General features: G+C 41.1%; 3 protein-coding genes across 3 annotated transcripts in view; all 3 read right to left on the bottom strand.

Moving 5' to 3' along the window:
- The window catches only part of LOC108307044 (protocadherin alpha-C2), a 213,663-nt gene extending 209,959 nt beyond the window's left edge, over positions 1-3,704 (bottom strand). Inside the window, exon 1 of the mRNA XM_017532187.2 lies at positions 1,136-3,704. Coding sequence (XP_017387676.1) covers positions 1,136-3,538 — 2,403 coding nt within the window. The 5' untranslated portion in view covers positions 3,539-3,704. The remainder of the gene's footprint in view (positions 1-1,135) is intronic.
- The window catches only part of LOC108307041 (protocadherin alpha-2), a 189,773-nt gene extending 179,732 nt beyond the window's left edge, over positions 1-10,041 (bottom strand). Inside the window, 2 exon segments of the mRNA XM_037739878.1 lie at positions 7,351-7,466; positions 7,468-10,041. Coding sequence (XP_037595806.1) covers positions 7,356-7,466; positions 7,468-9,738 — 2,382 coding nt within the window. The 5' untranslated portion in view covers positions 9,739-10,041 and the 3' untranslated portion in view covers positions 7,351-7,355.
- A 6,036-nt stretch (positions 10,042-16,077) lies between these two features.
- Positions 16,078-18,898, bottom strand: LOC108307040 (protocadherin alpha-1). The gene has a single exon (XM_017532181.2). The coding sequence runs from the start codon at positions 18,646-18,648 to the stop codon at positions 16,225-16,227; it is 2,424 nt and encodes an 807-aa protein (XP_017387670.1). The 5' UTR covers positions 18,649-18,898; the 3' UTR covers positions 16,078-16,224.
- Positions 18,899-21,168: the final 2,270 nt, after the last annotated feature.

Here is a 21,168-nt window from a genome sequence, read left to right as displayed (position 1 = left end):
CAGGTTTCAGTTGGTTACTATATCTCTCTAGTGGCAGGGAAACTTAAATGGGAGTCCAACTAATTGCTAGAGGAGATAACCAAATATGAGGGGGAGAGATTAGAAAGTCTCACTTAAATCTCATTTGTTTTCAGTTATTTGGAGTTTTCTGCTTACTGCATGGCACACATTAATAGGCAGGATGGTATTCAGAGAAGGTAAACAGTAATAACATTCACTTATCAAACTTATTTCATATTAGCATCCTTAGTATGTTATGCAAATGACACTAGTAAATAGAAAGTTTTGCTAGTATGGATAGTTTTAAAATTAGATATCATAATTATTTTCAAGGTATTGTTTAGATTGAAAATTATTTTTTAAAAGATTTAAAACATTCTTTAAAATTAATATATAAATATACTACAGAACTATTAAATTTTCACTTGATATTGCTATTTTAGTTATTAGTAATAAAGTAGTGATAAACTGAAGATGGACAAAGATACATTCTAAATACAATCGTTATTGTCGATTTTTTTCCCAAATGGGCAATCAAAAAACAATAAACAGTATGGCCAAATGAGAGCACAGGGCCTAAAATGAATCATATTCAAGTAAAAAAAAAGGATTGCGACTCCAAACAAATGAATAAGAGAATAAAAAATGTTCCACAAAAGACAACAGGTGTAATGATCTAATTTTTGAAACTGCGAGTCATAAGCATTTAGGCGAACTCACAGAATGAGCAAGTAACATTGGTACTAACATGTAGTGGGAAGTCCAAATTAAAATAGCAAAATATATTGAAGAAGCACTCGGCAGGGGTAAGTGCAAAACAAGTCGAAGTCAAATTCTCTAAATAATGCAATTCATCTAAGAACAAACATTTGTTTTTACCCAGCCATTTAGCAATAAAATAATCCTACTACTGCACTTACCAACAAAACAAAACTATAAATGTGGATCTCACTACTTACTGCTGATTTGGTTCAAAAATTAGCAACAAAAATCTTAACATTTTAACCACACAACCAGTAACTGGAAAAGTCTATGAATCACATAATTCATACTTAACTATTAACTTGTTTCCAAAGGAGTGAAAACATTGAGGAATGAAAAAGACATTGGGAAAGAGTAAATAAAGATTACTCACTTTGGCTGAGAGATCAACGTCCACATCCAGTTTCTCCTCTCTATCCCGGCTAATTGGACAAGGTGGAAGGCTAGGGCTAAAAGCCATGAGGTCGGTCTTGGGCAACCCCTCTCCAGAGCACACCCTCTGCTGCCTCTGCTGCGAGTATGACCAGCTTCCTACTGCGCTGGAGCACACCAGCGTGGGCTTCACTGGCCCACACGCGCCTTCGGTTGGCACAGCCGAGCACCGCAGAGCAGTATATAGAAGCAGCGTGAGCACCAACAGACTGGACACCGCGCAGATGGCGATGATCAAGTACACGTTGACATCCACCAGGGCAGTCTCAGGGCCCGCGGAGCCAGCGGACACCCGCGATGAGGCCTTGGGTGTCTGGCCACTCTCCACCAGCGACACCAGCACCGTGGCCGTGGCGGTCAATGAGGGCTCACCGTGGTCCTTCACCAGCACCAGGAGGCGCTGGCGTGGGGTGTCTACCTCGTCCAGGGCACGCGTCGTGCTGATCTCGCCGGTGTACAGCCCCACGCGGAACGGGATGCGCGCGCTGCCAGTTCCCGGCTGCAGCTCGTACGAAAGCCAAGCGTTGTAGCCGGAGTCAGCATCCACCGCGCGCACCTTCGCCACCACTTGGCCGGCACCCACAGACCGCGGTACCAGCTCGCTCACTGCGCCACCGATGCCACCCACCCGAGAAGCCAGCAGTGCTGGCGTGTTGTCGTTTTCGTCCAACACGAACACCTGCAGCGTCACGTTGCTGCCCAGAGGCGGCACGCCCGCGTCGCGCGCGCTCACCTGGAACTGCAGCAGCTCCAGCTCCTCGTGGTCCAGCGGCTGCAGCGCGTACACCTTGCCGCTCTCCGCGTGCACCGACACGTAGCTCGACAGCGCACGCTCGCCCACCCGCCTCTCCACGAGCGAGTAGGACACCAGCGCGTTCTCCTGAGCGTCCGCGTCCCGCGCCGACACCGTGAAGATGTGGCAGCCCGGCGGGTTGTTCTCTTTCACAAACACCGTGTACTCAGGCTGCTCGAACGCTGGCGCGTTGTCATTCACGTCGGCCACCTCCACGGACACGCTGGCCGTGGCCCACAGCGAAGGCGAGCCCCCGTCTCGCGCGGTCACCACCAGCTCATAGGCTGACACGCTTTCGCGGTCCAGGGCGCTGTCCAGCACCAACGAGTAGTAATTCTTGAAGGTGGACACCAGCTTGAAGGGGATGTGTGGCGTCAGGGAGCAGGTCACCTGTCCATTGACTCCTGAGTCGCGGTCGGACACGCTGATTAGGGCTATGACTGTGCCAAGTGGAGAGTCTTCTAATACAGGTAAAGATAGTGATTTGATAACCAACTCAGGTGCATTATCATTGATGTCCACAATTTCCAGTAGAACTGTGCAGTGATCTGACATCGGGGGATTTCCTTTATCCGTGGCTTCTACCTGGATTTCATATGACTTACTTTCCTCAAAATCTATGTTACCCTTTACACTGATGTGTCCATTGACTGGATCTAAATGGAATTTTGACAGAATATCTGCTGATACGTCCGTATTGAAAGAATATGCAATATCTTTATTTACTCCTTCATCCAAATCAGTGGCGTTAACGACCACCACTAGGGTACCATTTGGTGCATTTTCGAATAATCTGACTTTATAGATCGTCCTCTCAAACACTGGGGCGTTGTCGTTTACATCCAAAACAGTGATCTTTAGTTGAGTCGTGCCAGTGAGCTCTGGTTTCCCACCATCAATTGCTGTTATTAGTAAATGATACTTAGGCGTGTCCTCACGGTTTAAATTTTTTTTCAACACGAGTCCAAGAGATTTAATTTCCTCATCATTTCTTTTAACGTCCAAAGTAAAATATTCAGTGGAATCAAGACTGTAAGTCAACAACGAGTTTGTTCCGATATCTGCATCTGACGCGCCCTCTAGCGAAAACCGAGAGCCAGGCTGTCGGGATTCGGAAATAAACAGATTCTTTACAGCCACTGGAAAAACCGGCGCGTTGTCATTAATGTCCTTCACTTCCACGTCCACATGGAAAACCTGCAGCGGCCTGTCCACGATCACCTCCAGGTGGATGCTACACTCCGCGCTCCGCCCGCACAGCTCCTCGCGGTCAATCCGAGAATTCACAAACAAAATGCCATTCTGTAGATTTACCTCAAGAAGGTCCCCGTGTGTTTTGGACGCCACCCGGAACAGGCGCGGCACCAGCTCCGCCAGCTCCAGCCCCAGGTCCTGCGCGATGCGGCCCACGAAGGTGCCGTGTTTGGCCTCCTCGGAGATGGAGTAGTGGAGCTGGCCGCTCCCCACCTCACAGGATGCGAGGAGCAGAAGAGAAAGCAGCAGGCACTGGGCTCCAGGATCTTCTCGCCAGGTGAACAACATTGCAAGCATTTTCCAAATATTAGATTGTCTTTACATTGATCCAAAATTTAAAAATAATTCGAGTTCCTTACCTTCATTTCTTAAACTCCTCGCCGTTACATTGTAGAGACGATGAAGCAAAGCAGCATCTGAATACGTAATGCACGCTGTATTTCTTTTGCGGAGAAAGACCTTGTGGTGGACAGCGACACCATGTGGCTAAATTTGTAAGTATCAAATATGTAAATATATCTTCTTTTCCTTATACGTCGTTTGAACTTTCCCAAAATTTCTAGTTTCAGTTGTAATTTGGTCACTCTTTAAAATCCTTATATTTTATCTAAATGTTTCCTTAGAAGTTTTATACTGATCCACTATCAATTGTGCTAATTGATGACATACAGTAAAATATTGTGATTCCTGTTTCAACAGTGGACATCTACTGGAAATGTTTTCCATGTGATAGCTACTTTTCTACTTCTCTTAATGGAATTATCCCATTAAATTCTTACAATCCTCTGAAATAGGTTTCAATATTATTTGCTTTTTACAAACACATAAAAGTTAAGTAAAACTATATTAACTGGTGGTATGATGGTATTTAAATCTGATTCAAGACACCTTACCATTAACCTCTTTACCTCGCAAGCTACATTTGATAGAAAAACCAGATTCTTCCAGATCTATGACCATTAAAACATTGAGACATTGAAGTATTTGTAAAATGTGTGTGTGCCATATATATTAAAACATAAATATATCTACTTTTATATTATTACAGCAACTGTTAATTTTTAAAATATGTACTTTTGTTTAAATTTGTAGAATGTCTATAAATCACTCCCATGACCTTTTTTCAAGAACTATAACCTGGTCAACTGTCTTGACTGTTACTTACATAAAGATTTCAGAAGTCAGTCCTTTATAGAGAAATTCAAACAGGAAATTTGTTTCCTATTGCTGGAATGTGATTTGTATATTTGTTACATTCACATCACATAAATGAAGAATATATTATGTTTAAATTTTTTCCACACTGTTTAGGTATTTGAATTTACCTGTAGATACTAAAATGTTAACAATATAAAAGAATTACGTTTTTGATTATCTTCACTCTGGATGAATCTCTAGATTCCAGTTTCCTTAAAAGTTGTTACTTGAAAGAATTGGCGATTTAACCAATCAGTAAAGAGAGAAAAGTAACATAGGTATATAAGTCAGTATTTACTCATTATATGTAATGCTATACAATAAAACATTCTAAAGATCTCTGTGAACTCAGTGAGAAGCATGAATTCTCTGAGCATTTAGAAGTGGAGCAAAGAAAATTTATGGAAAGAGGTCAAATTTAGAGAAATAAAAGAATGTATAAATTTTTGCTTATAGCCAGACCATTTAAAAATGAAATCAAACATGTGACTTAAATATTTGGGGGAAATGTTTTTATTCCAGCTTTTTTTTCCTATGTACTCGTTGAATGGAAGCTAGGACTGCAACTCACTCAGATTTTATCATTTATATTTAGAATAGTTATAAATCGTCAATTTTTTCATGAATACATATTTTGAATTAACTTTTCAATCAAGATAAGTAAAAATGTAAGTTAAATTAATATCTGTCAATATCAAACTTTCATAATTTATAACTGATTCTGTTGTGCTATATTATGAAGAAGTAAACATTACAAATTATTTCTGAAAAGCATGGATATAGGAAATATTTATAGCTATTAATATTCCAGTTAGCACTTTGCTGAATTTTGAAAGATGGTAGCTAGCTTGAAAATAGCGAGATAAATTTAAAATATTAAAACTTTATGGACTTTATATTAATGAGATGCCTTGACAACTTATTGTAATACTACACATTTCAGTACCTTTAAGAGTTATACTAATTGCAAAATGGAATGTCACATGAGAATTTATAACAGAGTAGACTCTATACTCACTATCAGGAGATGAAGATAACATTAAAGGAAGTACGAGTTGAGAAGATTGAGCCATTGTGTAGAAAAAGTATCAGTGAATAGTGTCTACTACCACCTAGACATCTTCTTAGACAACCAAGAAAAAAGTGTAAATAAGAATTTTTTTTAATAACGTATAGAGCAACAGATTGTCACTCCTGGAGATTTGGACATGTATGAATATATAATTTTTAAAGCTTATCATTTACCTATGGTAGAAACATAGTGGTCAAGTATAACTTGGAAATGGATATTCTGACCTAACTATGAAATGGCTATAGGTAAGATTACTAGGTGGAATTTATTTCTATGATTCATCAATACACACATGTATTTGGGGGAAAAAAAAGAGCAAATAACTAAGAACCAAATAGTAGCAAACTGTTTAAGACAGTTATTTCATTGCAATACATCTTCCTTTGGTTGAAAAACCTAAAAAAAAATTCTTTCCAAGTGTAACATTTACTTGTCACGTTCAGTGTTTTAGTTTCCCAAAATAGAGGTTTCAAATAAAAATGTAGTCATCCAATACCTTTTGAGAAAACTCCAATTTTATTAGGAATATGGATACTTCCAGGTAAAACTGAGTGAGCTCATATTAATGAAAAACGTATTCCCAGGCATAGAATTAGATGCCAGAAGAAGGTAGTCAATCTCTGCAGTGGGAGGCCTGCATACATTGGCCTAATGATAATGATACTGGAAGGATGATTTATCAACCATTAACATAAAGACTGGATTAGAGTAGCCTCCACTTAAATGAAGAAAAAGTCCCACCACCTGAATAACCCCAATGTGATTTTTAAATGTTAAGATTTTCAAATTAAACAAAATTGAGATGGTCTCTTTTCTCAATAAACTCTCTATTTTTGCCTGACAACTCAAAGATTCTGCAAGTGTGAAATCCTTATACCAAATAATAGGTATTTTACTTACAAAAACATATTTAAGATTAGCAGTTATTCCTAAGTGCTGTGATTTTGTTGTAACAACCTGTGATAGATACTTTTGGAGATTCCGGCATTAAAAATCCACTCACGCTCAGGCTACTTTGAAATACAAATAAAAAGGCCAGGCGCGGTGGCTCACTCCTGTAATCCCAGCACTTTGGGAGACCAAGGTGGGCGAATCACTTGAGGCCAGGAGTTCAAGACCAGCCTGGCCATCATAGTAAAAACCCATCTCCACTAAAAATAATAAAAAAATTTAAATTAGCCAGGCATGGTGGTGGGTTCCTGTAATCCCAGTTACTCCGGAGCCTGAGGCAGGAAAATCGCTTGAACCCAGGAGGCAGAGGTTACAGTGAGCTGAGATCATGCCACTGCACTCCAGCCTGGGCAACAGAGCAAGATTCTGTCTCAACAAAAATTTTGAAAAGAAAGAAAGAAAAGAAAATGTATCTTATTAACTATTGCATAGACAAGGGCATTATTGATCCAAAGAGCAATCTAAGAAATGTCCAAAATATAGTTTATTCCAAACCCTGTTTGACAGAATGGATAGACAGTGTCAATTGAAAATATTTATTATTTAATCAAATTCTTTAATTTCTTCTGATTGTGATTTTCAATTTTTAAAAGAGAAAATGTTTATGGGCAATGTTTAATTTACAAATTATGCTGAGGTGTTTTTCAGTCTTTCAAGATCTATTACTCATGATTTAATGATGGAAATGTCAAAATGTAAACATAAGAAAAAAGTTAAGTAGATTGTTCAAACCGTTCACTAAATGCAAGAAATTGATCTCTAATTCATACTCAATATCGCACAGTAGGATGATATAAAATAAATGAAGAATTATGAATCTAAATAATAGAAATCATATAGAATTAAAAAAAAAAATTTTAGAATTGGTAAGAAAAATTGAAAGACTCACCTTTCCTACATATTCTGATTCTGAGAGCTGTCTCTCTTCTGTGGAGTCTGGACCTTGAGATAAGCTGGGGCTGAAGGCCATGAGGTCAGTCTTGGGCGGGTCCTCCCCAGAGCACACCCTCTGCCGCCTCTGCTGCGAGTAAGACCAGCTCCCCACGGCGCTGGAGCACACCAACTTGGGCTTTCCCGGAGCGCACGCACCCTCAGTGGGCGGCACCGAGCACCGCAGCGCTGTGTACAGCAGCAGCGTGAGCACCAAAAGGCTGGATATCGCGCAGATAGCGATGATCAGGTACACGTTGACATCCACTAGCGCAGCCTCTGAGCCCGCGGCGCCCACCCACGCCCGTGACGAGGCTTTGGGTGCCTGGCCACTTTCCACCAACGACACCAGCACCGTGGCCGTGGCTGTTAGCGCCGGCTCACCGTGGTCCTTGACCAGCACTAGTAGGCGGTGGCGAGGCAAATCCGCCTCCTCTAGGGCACGTGTTGTGCTGATCTCTCCCGTGTACAGCCCCACACGGAACGGAATTCGCATGCTGCCAGTCCCCAGCTGCAGCTCGTAGGAAAGCCACGCGTTGTAGCCTGAGTCAGCATCCACTGCCCTCACCTTCGCCACCACGTGGCCAGCACCCACTGACCACGGCACTACCTCGCTCACCGCGCCGGCAGCGGTGCCAGCCCTAGGCGCCAGCAGTTCCGGCGCGTTATCATTCTCGTCCAGCACGAACACCTGCAGCGTCACGTTGCTGCCCAGAGGCGGCACGCCCGCGTCGCGCGCGCTCACCTGGAACTGCAGCAGCTCCAGCTCCTCGTGGTCCAGCGGCTGCAGCGCGTACACCTTGCCGCTCTCCGCGTGCACCGACACGTAGCTCGACAGCGCGCGATCGCCCACCCTCCGCTCCACCAGCGAGTAAGACACCAGCGCGTTCTCCTGAGCGTCTGCGTCCCGCGCCGACACAGAGAAGATGTGGCAGCCCGGCGGGTTGTTCTCCTTCACGAACACAGTGTACTCGGGCTGCTCGAACACCGGCGCGTTGTCGTTCACGTCGGCCACCTCCACGGACACGCTGGCGGTGGCCCACAGCGAAGGCGAGCCCCCGTCTCGCGCGGTCACCACCAGCTCATAGGCTGACACGCTTTCTCGATCCAGGGCGCTGTCCAGCACCAACGAGTAGTAATTCTTGAAGGTGGACACCAGCTTGAAGGGGACGTGTGGCGTCAGGGAGCAGGTGACATGTCCATTAGTCCCAGAGTCGCGATCCGACACGGTGATTAGAGCAATGACAGTGCCCAGGGAAGCGTTCTCTGAGATGGGAAGTGAGAGAGACGTTATTGAGACTTCCGGTGTGTTATCATTGATGTCCACAAGTTTTAATAAAATTTTACAATGTCCCGACATTGACGGGGTTCCTTTGTCAGTTGCAGTGACCTGAATCTCGTAGGATTTTGATTCTTCATAATCTAATTTTCCCTTAGTTCTGATTTCCCCTGAGCTGGGATCTATTTTAAACTTAGTCTGTATAGTGGAGGACACATCACTACTGAGTGAATACACAATCTCGCTGTTTGATCCTTCATCTGCATCAGAAGCGTTTAATTTAACTACTAAGGTCCCATTTGCAGTATTCTCTAACAATTTTACTTTGTAAACTGATTGGGCAAAAGTTGGTTCATTGTCATTTACATCTAATACCTTAATAAGTATTTCAACGGTGCCCGTGAGCTCAGGTTTTCCCCCATCAGTAGCCACCAGTAACAAATTAATCTCGGCAGTTTCCTCTCTGTCCAGCGATTTCCCCAGGACGAGAGACAAAGATTGGCTTAGTTCATCATTTGTCTGTATATCTAGGAAGAAAAACTCACTGGAGCTGAGCTTGTAGGAGAGAAGAGCGTTTACTCCTATATCTGCATCAGATGCTCCCTCTAGAGGAAACCAAGAATCAACCAGCCTCGATTCGGAAAACCGGATAGTCTTTGCTATCATTGGAAATACTGGTGGGTTGTCGTTAATGTCCTTAACCTCCACGTCCACGTGGAAAACCTGCAGCGGCCTGTCCACGATCACCTCCAGGTGGATGCTACACTCCGCGCTCCGCCCGCACAGCTCCTCCCTGTCGATCCGAGAATTCACAAACAAAATGCCATTCTGCAGATTTACCTCCAGTAGATCACCGTGTGTTTTGGACGCCACCCGGAACAGGCGCGGCACCAGCTCCGCCAGCTCCAGCCCCAGGTCCTGCGCGATGCGGCCCACGAAAGTGCCGTGTTTGGCCTCCTCTGAAACTGAGTAGTGGAGCTGACCGCTCCCCATTTCCCAGAATGCGAAGAGAAGAAGCCAGAGCAGCCGAGTCCAGGCCTTTCGGGTCCTTCTGATAGAAGACGCCATTGCCAATCCTCAGTGATTTGATCAAATTAGAAGAGCATGTTTTGCAAAAATTTAAATATTCGAATCCCTGTTAAAGTCCTGCTGCTTCCCTTATTCCTCCGCTTCTCTGGAGTAACAAAGGGGCTCCGGGTATTTTCCTTCCTAGAGAACACTCTATGGTAGACAGCGACATCATGTGGCTCTACTGTTTATTCTGTAGATTTAAAATTAGTCAATTTTCTGGTCTAAGTTTACTCATAACTTTCATCTTGGAAAAATACCTATTTTAAGCCCTAAAATATATTAGCTTTTTACCCTTTTTCACTCTGGTAAAAACGCACAACATAAAAATTACCATATTAACTATGATTAAGTGTACATTTCAGTAATGTTAAGTATATTCACATTGTTATAAATTTTTCATCTTGGAAAACAGAAATTCTATACCCATTAGACAACAACTCCCCTTTTCACACTCACTCCAGTCTCTGGTAACCACAGTCCTATTTTCTATTTCTATGAATTTTGACTACTTGAGATATTTCATATAAGTGGACTCATACAGTATTTGTCTTTTTGTGACTGGCCTATTTCACTTCCCACAATGTCCTCAAGGTTCATCCATGTTGTAGCCTGTGACAGGATTTCGTTCCTTTTTAAGGCTGAATGATAGTCCATGACATATACACCAGGTTTTGTTTATTCATTCAAGCAACCGTGGACATTTGAATTGCTTCCATCTCTTGACTGTTGTGAACAATGCTGCCATGAACATGGATGTGCAAACACTTCTTCAATACCCTGCTGTTAATTCTTTTGGATATATTAACATTTCCCACTGTTTCTTCAAATGAAGAACATAGTAATCAAAGGTGTTTTAGTTCGTTGAAAATATATGTATATATAGTGTTGTTTTGTGATTTAATTTTGATTTTTTAATTGTTTGCAGATGTTTGGAAATTAATAATTTTTTCTCATTTGGATAATGATTATTAATTCAGAATATTTCCTATTACATTTAGACTTTTATGCAAGAACAATATAATTGATATCTTTTTTAGTGTTAATTACTTGAGAATTTTTTTTGTTAATTTTTAGCTGATCCCGTCACAGTCAAAAAAAATGAAAATACAATAAAGATAAGATGAGGATGAAATAAAATGAATCAAGAAGTAGGATAGCATACAAAATGCCTAATAAAGGGTCACTTTCAGTTACTCTAAGCATGTCACAAATTTTGTTTTCAACTTCTTAGAGCAAAGAGAAAAGTAAAATTAATTGCAAAATTTGCAATGTCCATAAGAGAAAAGCAAAGCTCTTGTTAAGAAAAGCTAGCTTTTTTCCCAATAACAAGTTTTCCCTTGTGTACAGTATGTTAAGATACTTATTTGTGCCATCTATGAAAGTGTATATTTACACTAATCATACTCTAATTATATTCATAACTGATTATTCATACTCTAATCATATTCATAACTATATTAATCATACTCATAACTGATTTAAGCAAAAACAAACCAGAGAATCACTTATTGGCTTGTACTTAAAAATGGGTAATTAATTACTGGTTTCAGGCAGAACTGGGTTTACACCCTTCCATAATTCTATAAGGAAAATAATCTCCACATTTATAACTCCTTTTCCTCTGCTGACCTTCTCAGTTAAACTTTTCCATGTGCTGGCAAAATGGCCAAAGTAGCTTTTTAGACTGCAAATTACCAGTGTAGTGACTCTCACCAGAAAGTGCCCTTTTCTAATAGTCAAGCAAAAATCCTGGATATTACTTCCTACAGCCCAGTTTGGATGACATAAATTTCCTTTAGTCAATAATTGCGATTGTTCTCACATTGGCTAGACGTGGTTCACTTGTTCATTCTTGAAGCCAGAAAACGAAATCAGCTCCACCTAAATTATGTGAACTGAAAAGTGGGAGGTTGGTTCTTATGTGAACTGAAAAGTGGAGACCATGGCAGGCACCCAAATTCTCCTGGAGCTTAAACTAGTTGCAGATAGCTACAGAACTAGTCATTACAGCATTAGGTGGTTGCAAAGCAACTGCATATGTATGATACCCGGTAAGCATTATTTAATCTATGGCAAACATTGACCACTGTGGACACATAAAGGAATTATACCAGGAATCCAGATACTAGCTTCAGGAAACATGGCTTGCTTGAGACAATTTCTGAAATCATATAAAGTAATTGTACTGGATTTTCAGAATGATATCTGTGGGGGTATAAGGACATTTTGTGCTGTTATTTAGGATTTCTGAGAATCTAGAATACTTCTCTCCCTCCCCCGGAGATAGAGTACTGTTGCCAGATATGCAAGTACACTTCCCCCACAATGGGGAAAAGAGACTAATCAGCCAAGCTCAGCAAATATCCCTCCTCCCCCTGATATCTCTTGGTACCTGTAGTGAGTCAAAGATATCCTAAAAGACATCTATGCTCAGGACCTCAGAAAGCGACCATATTTGGAACAAAGGTCTTTGCAGATATAATAAATGTGAGGATCTTGATATGAGATCACCCTAGATTAAAGAAGGCCATACATCCAATGATGGTTTCCCCTTATAAAACACAGAAAAAGAGAAGGCATATAGTAACACAGGAAAGAAAGAAATGTGAAGACAAAGGCAGGAACTAGAGTTATGCTGCCACAAGCCAAGCAATGCCAAGAGCTACCAGAAGCTGGAAGATGCAAGAAAAAAATGTTCCCCTAAAATCTTCAGAGGAAATGTGGTCCAGGCAACACCTCGATTTTGGACTTCTGGCCTTTGTAAGAGAGAAGAGGTTTATTCTTACAGAGATTGTAAGAGAATAAATTTCTGTAATTTTAAGCCACCAAATCTATGGTAATTTGTTGCATCAGCCCAAGGAAACTAATAGAGTATCCATTGCTAAAATTATACTCTTTGAACCTATCTACTCAACTGTATATCCCATAACATTTACATGTCCAAGGACTCATTGTTACAAAACCTTCAACCTAGTCTTTCACAAAACTACTGCAAGACCCCAGAAGAAGAAAACAACAAGGAGAATGGATGCTAAGCAAGAAAAAAGAAGGAATATCTAAGACATTTTAAATTTCAGCTTATTATTCAGTTTTATTATTTTTTGTCACTATTTAAGAAAAAGAAAGCAAAACTAGTTTGTTTGTTTTTTCATGGAATTCAAGTTATCTAATCTGCTTAACGATCACATGTCTTAGTAAAAAATATCAATAATAATGTTCTCCTACAGTTGTATCTCCTGTTGTAAAAAAAAATCTCACCTCTTAAAATTTATTCTGTTCATATTAGCTTAACGGTAGTGGGACCCCAATACATATGCTGTTGTGAGTTGATGTTCAGTTTTCCCTCTAAAACAAAAACAATTTTATTTCTTGTAAATACAATTGTGTTATTGGATACTTCTTATGACAGCTTTTCTCCACATGTTTGCTCAGCATCCCAGATTGTTTTGACTTTACGGCATCTCAATGTCAACCAGTGCTTATGTAATTGCTGTAACAGGAAAAGAGCAGAAGTCTTTCACTGACAGTTACATAATTGTTCTTGGAAGTGACACACCATTCACTTTTCATTGGCCAAAGGACAATCACACAATTGTGCTACCTCAAAGCAACAGAAATGTGAAATCCTCCAGCATTCTCAGAGGAATATTGGTTGTGGCCTCATCGAGGACCAATATAAACTATTTCCCATTTTCATCTATTTGCATCCTTGACTCACCACAAGTCTCTAATGTCCCTTAAATGATACTTGCTAATTTGTGGAAGACAAACCTACTGAAAGACATGTTAACTATATGAAGATTCAGAATGGAGCAAGAACTTTAACTACCAGTGAGAAATCCATTCATATTTACATTAAAATAAATACTAAGTGACAATACCACTCCACAATCATCTTTTCCTCCATTCTGGAATCACCTTTTCGTAAAAATCACTTTTCAAATTTTATATTCATACACCCATTTCTTTTGGATTAATAGTAATTCACTATTATTTGAGATTCACCTTCAAGTTAATACCCTCAACTAACCTACAAAACTAAATAAAGAAATATTGAATGTATCTAAAGGCAATCCTGTCTGGACATTAAAATTGTTAGCAAATGGGCTATGCACAGTAGCTCAAGCCTGTAATCCTAGCACTTTGGGAAGCCAAGGCAGGTGGATCATCTGAGGTCAGGAGTTCGAGACCAACCTGATCAACATGAAGAAACCCTACTAAAAATACAAAATTAGCCAGGCATGGTGGTGCACGCTTGTAATCCCAGCTACTTGGAAGGCTGAGGCAAAAAAAAAAAAAATATATATATATATATATATACATTTAGCAAATAAAGCTTTGGGAACATAATAATGTGAATTGGAAAGAGAAATTATTTTGTGATTTTCTAATCTATTTTTCCAATTTTATAATCCTGCAATGTTTGTCTCATATTTTGAGGAAGTGGGACATTTTCTTGGCAATATGATCCTAAGATCATTTTTTTCTGATTTTTGCCAAAAGGCTGAGTAGATAATATATTAAAAGTTACAGAATATGCTTACAGCCTATTTTTTACAATACTCTAAGCAACTGTAGAAGTTGATAATACTGTATCAACTCAAATCTCTGGAAACTTAACTAGCAAATTATATTAATTTCTCATAGAATGTCTTCACAAGGGGACATTCATGTATGTTTGAATGTTTAACAAAAATATATTTATTTAATACTTAAGTAACTTCAGAAGGAAACATAGGAAATAAAATTTAACATTATGCCCTTGACTGAATGACTAGCAAATGCAATATTGTCTACATCAAGTATATTTCCATAGGTTTTGCAAAACTGCTATAAAACATACTGCCCAATATATTGCTCAACCTTTACACAATCATCAGTAATCAAACCTTCCTTGATTTTATAGCAGAAAGAGGCTATTTTTTCTCTCTTGAAGAAATGGAATAGAGAATTTCTTTTTATTATTTTTCATGCTTCAATATTGACTTACAGGAAGGTAAGTATTAGAATTTGCACTTAGCCTAGGTTTGATTTTTGAAATGACTCCCACCTTTCTCTTGATCTTTTACTTTGGCTTTTAAGCAGATTTTTTTTTTTTTTTTTTGAGACGGAGTTTCACTCATGTTACCCAGGCTGGAGTGCAATGGCGCGATCTCAGCTCACCGCAACCTCCGCCTCCTGGGTTCAGGCAATTCTCCTGCCTCAGCCTCCTGTAAGCAGATTTTTTTATAATTTGCTTTTTCAAATGTCTTCCACTGTAAGCTACCTTAAATATTTTAGGAAAGGTAAAAAACTGTATTAGATCAAGCAAGTTTTGAATATTCTTGGGAAATTTGAAGAAAACTTAGTAATAATACTGAACTTAGGTTTTCCGAGCCTCTGCACCTTTATCCACAAAATGTGACTAAAGTTTCCACTTCACAAAATCATTGGAAGGATAGAATTAGCTAAAAAGTAAAGAGTTTTAGAACATTTGTGAGTGAATGGGAGGTGCTTAATAATTGTTTCCTAACTGGATCCCCGAAATAGCAAATACATGCACTATTAGGCCTTCTAGACCCAGGGGAATTCAAGGTTAATGGCATCAGGAAATTGTTCACAATGACGATGAAGTCGAGGTTGTTTTTTTTTAAATAAAGAAATTAAATCGCCCAATAAAATGGTGTTTTTTGTTTGTTTGGTTTGGTTTTTTGTTTGTGTGTTTGTTTTGAGTTTTTTTGTTGTTGTTATTGTTGTTTTTGAGACGGAACCTCACTTTGTTGTCCAGGTTAGAGTGCAGTGGTGCAATCTGGGTTCACTGCAACCTCTGCCTCCGGGGTTCAACCGATTCTCCTGCCTCAGCCTCCCCGAGTAGCTGGGATTACAGTTGCCCGCCACCAAGACTGGCTAATTTTTTTGTATTTTTAGTTGAGACAGGGTTCCACCACGTTGTCCAGGCTAGTCTCAAACTCCTGACCTCAGGTGATCTGCCGCGTTGGCCTCCCAAAGTACTGGGATTACAGGGGTGAGCCACCACCCCTGGTGAATAAATGTATTTTAAATTACATTTGTTTAAAAATATTCAGTTTATCGTTCACTTTGAAACTTAGCCACGTAAAGGAAAGGCAGATGATTTCTGTAACTTCACCTAGAATTGTTTGTATGGGGCTTGATATTTCACCAGAAGATATAACATAATAAGTTACCCTGAATATGACAGTTATTTTACTACATTGATATCCTGTGTTAAATACGATCATTACCTTGTGTTGTAGCTTTTTTTAACCTCCCTTTAAATCAAGAAATATGACAATTTGTGCCTACTTTTTTTTTTTTTTTTTTTTTTTTTTTTTTTTTTTTCTAGTTCCATTCAAGACAAAACTGCCATTAATAGAATACCTGCATTCACTGGGATGATTTGTTTCAATGTTAGTGAACACCCTGAAGCCATTTTTTAAAGTGATCTTTTAAATGATTATTAGACAAGTTAAATGTGAAAAGTATTTAAAGCCAAAGCTCGAAAGTTGGACTTACATTACCGGAAAGATCCAAATTTTCTTCTGGTTGTTCATTTCTTTCTGACGTGTTAAGACTTGGAGGTAGGCCTGGGCTGAAGGCCATGAGGTCCGTCTTGGGTGGGCCCTCCGCAGAGCACACCCTCTGCTGCCTCTGCTGTGAGTTCGACCAGCTCCCCACTGCGCTGGAGCACACCAGAGTGGGCTTGCCGGGCGTGCACACACCCTCAGTGGGCGGCGCTGAGCACCGCAGCACCATGTGCAGCAGCAGCGTGAGCACCAGCAGGCTAGACACTGCACAGATGGCGATGATCAAGTACACGTTGACATCCACCAACTCCGCCTCTGCGCCCGCGGCACCCACCGATGCCCGCGACGAGACCTTTGGCGCCTGGCCACTCTCCACCAGTGACACAAGCACAGTGGCCGTGGCTGTCAGGGCCGGCTCACCGTGGTCCTTCACCAGCACCAGAAGGCGGTGGCGCAGCAAGTCAGCCTCGTCCAGGACACGAGTCGTGCTGATCTCGCCCGTATACAGTCCCACGCGGAAAGGGACGCGCGCGCCACCTGCCGCCGATTGCAGCTCATAGGACAGCCACGCGTTGTAGCCTGAGTCGGCGTCCACTGCGCGCACCTTCGCCACCACATGACCCGCACCCACCAGTCGCGGCACCAGCTCACTGACTGCACCGCTAGTGCCACCCACTCGAGGCGCCAGCAGCGCCGGCGCGTTATCGTTCTCGTCCAGCACGAACACCTGCAGTGTCACGTTGCTGCCCAGAGGCGGCACGCCCGCGTCATGCGCGCTCACCTGGAACTGCAGCAGCTTCAGCTCCTCATGGTCCAGCGGCTGCAGCGCGTACACCTTGCCGCTCTCCGAGTGCACAGACACGTAGCTCGACAGCGCACGCTCGCCCACCCGCCGCTCCACCAGCGAGTAGGACACCAGCGCATTCTCCTGCGCGTCCGCGTCTTGCGCCGACACAGTGAAGATGTGGCAGCCCGGCGGGTTGTTCTCCTTCACGAACACCGTGTACTCGGGCTGCGCGAAGGTCGGCGCGTTGTCGTTCACGTCGGCCACCTCCACGGACACGCTGGCCGTGGCCCACAGCGAAGGCGAACCCCCATCCCGCGCGGTCACCACTAGCTCATAGACCGAGAGGCTCTCGCGGTCCAGGGCGCTGTCCAGCACCAACGAGTAGTAATTCCTGAAGGTGGACACAAGCTTGAAGGGGACATGGGGCATTAGGGAGCAGGTGACCTGCCCGTTGGCACCTGAGTCACGGTCAGACACGCTGATGAGGGCGATGACGGTGCTAAGTGGAGCGTCCTCTCTGATGGGCAAAGACAATGAAGTTACCGCCAGTTCTGGAGCATTATCATTTACATCCAGCAATTTCACCAAAACCTTGCAGTGATTTGACATTGGAGGACTTCCTTTATCAACTGCCTTTACTTGAATTTCGTAGAATTTTGTTTCTTCATAATCCAGTTTATCAATTAACCTAATTTCTCCCGAGCTGGAATCAACGTTGAATTTTTCTTGAATGTCAGGAGAAATACCACTGTCAAAGGAAAAGACAACTTCACCATTTGCACCTTCGTCAGCGTCAGAGACATTTAATGTGGTCACTAATGTTCCATTTGCTGCAGTCTCTAATAAGTGGACTCTGTATACTGCTTGGTCAAATAGTGGGGCGTTATCATTAACGTCGAGCACGGTGATCAGCAGTTCAACTGTACCTTGCAGCTCCGGTTTGCCCCCGTCAGTGGCTGTTAATAATAAATGAAATTCTGGTGTTTCTTCTCTATCCAAAGATTTTCTCAATTCAAGCCAAAGAGATTTACTCAGTTCCTCACTTGCCTGTACATCCAAAGAGAAATAATCACTGGGGCTGAGGGTGTACGTTAGAAGAGCGTTAGCACCAATGTCTGCATCGGCAGCTCCTTCTATCAGAAAACGCGAATCCAGGAGTCTAGATTCAGAAATGAATATTCTTTGTTCTCTGCTTCTGAAGACGGGTGGATTATCGTTAATATCTTTCACCTTCACCTCCACATGGAAAACCTGCAGCGGCCTGTCCACGATCACCTCCAGGTGGATGCTGCACTCCGCGCTCCGCCCGCACAGCTCCTCCCGGTCGATCCGAGAATTCACAAACAAAATGCCATTCTGTAGGTTTACCCCCAGAAGGTCCCCGCGGCCCTCGGACGCCACCCGGAACAGGCGCGGCACCAGCTCCGCCAGCTCCAGCCCCAGATCCTGGGCAATGCGGCCAACGAAAGTGCCGTGTCTGGCTTCCTCCGGGATCGAGTAATGGAGGTGGCCGCTCCCCACCTCCCAGGCTGCGAGGAGCAGAAACGAGAGAAGCAGATCCCGGGTTCCCAGGCCTCCTCTCCTAGAAAACACCATTGCAAAAGCACTACACCTGTCTTACTGCTCTCTCCTTACTTCAAAATCATACTATTTTATCTAATATTCCCAATCATCTATCACCGTTTCGGTCTTCTCTCAGGCAGTGACAAAATGGAGCTTCCGCCTTTACTTTTAGTGATCACTATGTCCTTTCTATTGACAAGACTCTGTGGTATACAGCGACATCATGTGGCCAATGTTAATTTTAGGTCCATTCATTGATTTTCAAAATGCAATATCTATAACCGTCTGCAATGTATTCAATGCAATCATTTTCAATTCTATGTCCTTTAAAGGCCCAAGACTTTTAAAATCTCATTGGAGAGTATGTAATCCGGTATTTTCCTTTAGTAATGATTACAAACATATTACAATTGAAATAGAAACTTTAGGATGTACTTAAATAACCTCTCATTACATCATTTTATTTAAAACGATTTATCGGCTCATATATTTTTATTATAAATATTTGCAACTGAATGTCAAAGTTTTAAAATTAGGTACTTTGGCTGCTAAAATTTAGCTTATTCTAGGATGGCCTGGATGTTTATTTTTTAAATGATATGATACACACACATACATACGTATATAGAGTTATCAGGTGCTTACAGATGACATTTTTGGAAATTTTCTGAATACCTGTAAAATTCCTTTAATGTGGTATGAACAACTTCATCATTGTCTGATATTTTAAATGTTAGAATAAAGATATTTGTGACATTTTCCTTTGTTGCTTGTTATATAATGACCTAAATGTTGAACTTACAACTTTGACTTCCAAAAGTCAGTACTCCTAATTTATTCAGTGTACGCTAGATCTTTTATTCCTGTGTTAAATTTTCACCCATGCTTTTTTCTTATCAAGAACAAACATCATCATATTACGACAAAAATAATATGGATATTGAATTGCAATATCAGAGACACATATTGAGAATCTTAATATAGTCCATAGTCAAAAGAAAAATGTAAGTCTAATGCAAAGATATACTTTAAAAATAATTTAAGAATAACCTACCTATTAAAAAGCCTCTCTTTCAACTTCAGTCCAATTTATAATCAGAATCCCATAGCTACATCTTAGTTTGACTAAGAAATGTGATCAGAATAAGCTATCACTAGTTATTTTTAAAGGAATAACCATAATGTTTCTATATTAAGTATAAGAATATTTAAGAATATTAATATGAATAAGGATTATTTAATCCAGTATGTCTTCATAATCAGAAAGCCTAAGTCCTTGTTTGATAATTAAAATATAGATAAAACATGGAGCTATTTTATTTTTTAACAAGCAGTTTATATATTTTAACAGTAGTTCAATGTAATAGTTACTTTATTACAAAAGATACAGCAATATAAGATACATGAATTCTCTTAGTCCAAAAATAAAGCAAATTTTGAACTTGGAAACATTCTAAAGCTTAGCAGATTTAAAGAACATTGTCAACATTTGAAAGTGCAAAGTACTTTAATGTGTTAGAAATTTTGAAGAATGACACAGTGGTGAACTCTCTGGGTTTTTGCCATACCTATTCCAGACTTGTAGCAGAAGAAGCCAACAACACAGAAACATCACTAGGTACTGATACAAATAGGAAAAAAAAAAAAAAAAAAAAAAAAAAAAAAACTCCTAGATAATCATTTACTCCAGGTAATCACCACAGAAAAAAAAACTGTGGCCCTACATGAGCAAAAGTTGAGTGGGAAATCTAGATTTATACTCTTACAAAGCTGTTATGAGGAACCCCAATACTCCTGGTGGTATCAGATCAGGCCAAAATGTGAAACTGAGACTTTCATTTCCTCAAGTGCTAACAAGCTCCACAGTTGTGGTACCAGAGGAGGCCATGTGGGCAACCCAGACTAGTACCCCTATGCAGAAAATAACACGGTGCCACTTCTCCCTCTCTGCTGGGGTGGTGCATCAGTCAATTTTGCATTGCTATAAGGGAATACCTGAGGCTAGGTAATCTATAAAGAAAAGAGGTTTATTTGGCTCATAGTTCTCTAGGCTGTATAAGAAGCATAGTGCCAGCATCTGCTTTTGGTGAGGGCCTCAGGAAGCTTTCAACCACAACTAAAAGCAAAGAGGGAGCCAGCATATCACATAAGAGAGAGAGAAATTAAGAGAGAAAGGGAGGAGGTGCCACACTCAGAAAAAAAAAAAACAGATCTCATGTGAACTTATAGAGTGGGAACTCACTCATTACCAAGCACCAAGCCATTCATGAGGGATCCACCCCAATGACACAAACACCTGCAACTAGGTCCACCTCCAACATTGGGGATCACATTTCAACATGAGATTAGGAGGAGCCAAATATCCAAACCGTATCATTCCACCCCTAGCTCTCTAAATCTCATGATCATCTTACATTGCATAATCCAATTATTCCTTACCAATAGTTCCCCGAAAGTCTTCACTTGTTCCAGCATCAACTCAATCAAAATTCCTAAGTCCCATCTGAGACTCAAGGCAAGTTCTTTCTACCAATAAGCCTATAAGATTAAAAA

This window comes from Cebus imitator, unplaced genomic scaffold, assembly GCF_001604975.1.
Source record: "Cebus imitator isolate Cc_AM_T3 unplaced genomic scaffold, Cebus_imitator-1.0 Scaffold76, whole genome shotgun sequence".
In the NCBI taxonomy this organism is placed as follows: domain Eukaryota; kingdom Metazoa; phylum Chordata; class Mammalia; order Primates; family Cebidae; genus Cebus; species Cebus imitator.
Note: the sequence above shows the minus strand (reverse complement) of the source record. Positions and strands in the feature narration are given on the sequence as shown.

Coding starts and splice junctions, on each gene's coding strand:
- LOC108307040 (XM_017532181.2), bottom strand. CDS start 18,648: ATGGTGTTTTCTAGGAGAGGAGGCCTGGGAACCCGGGATCTGCTTCTC.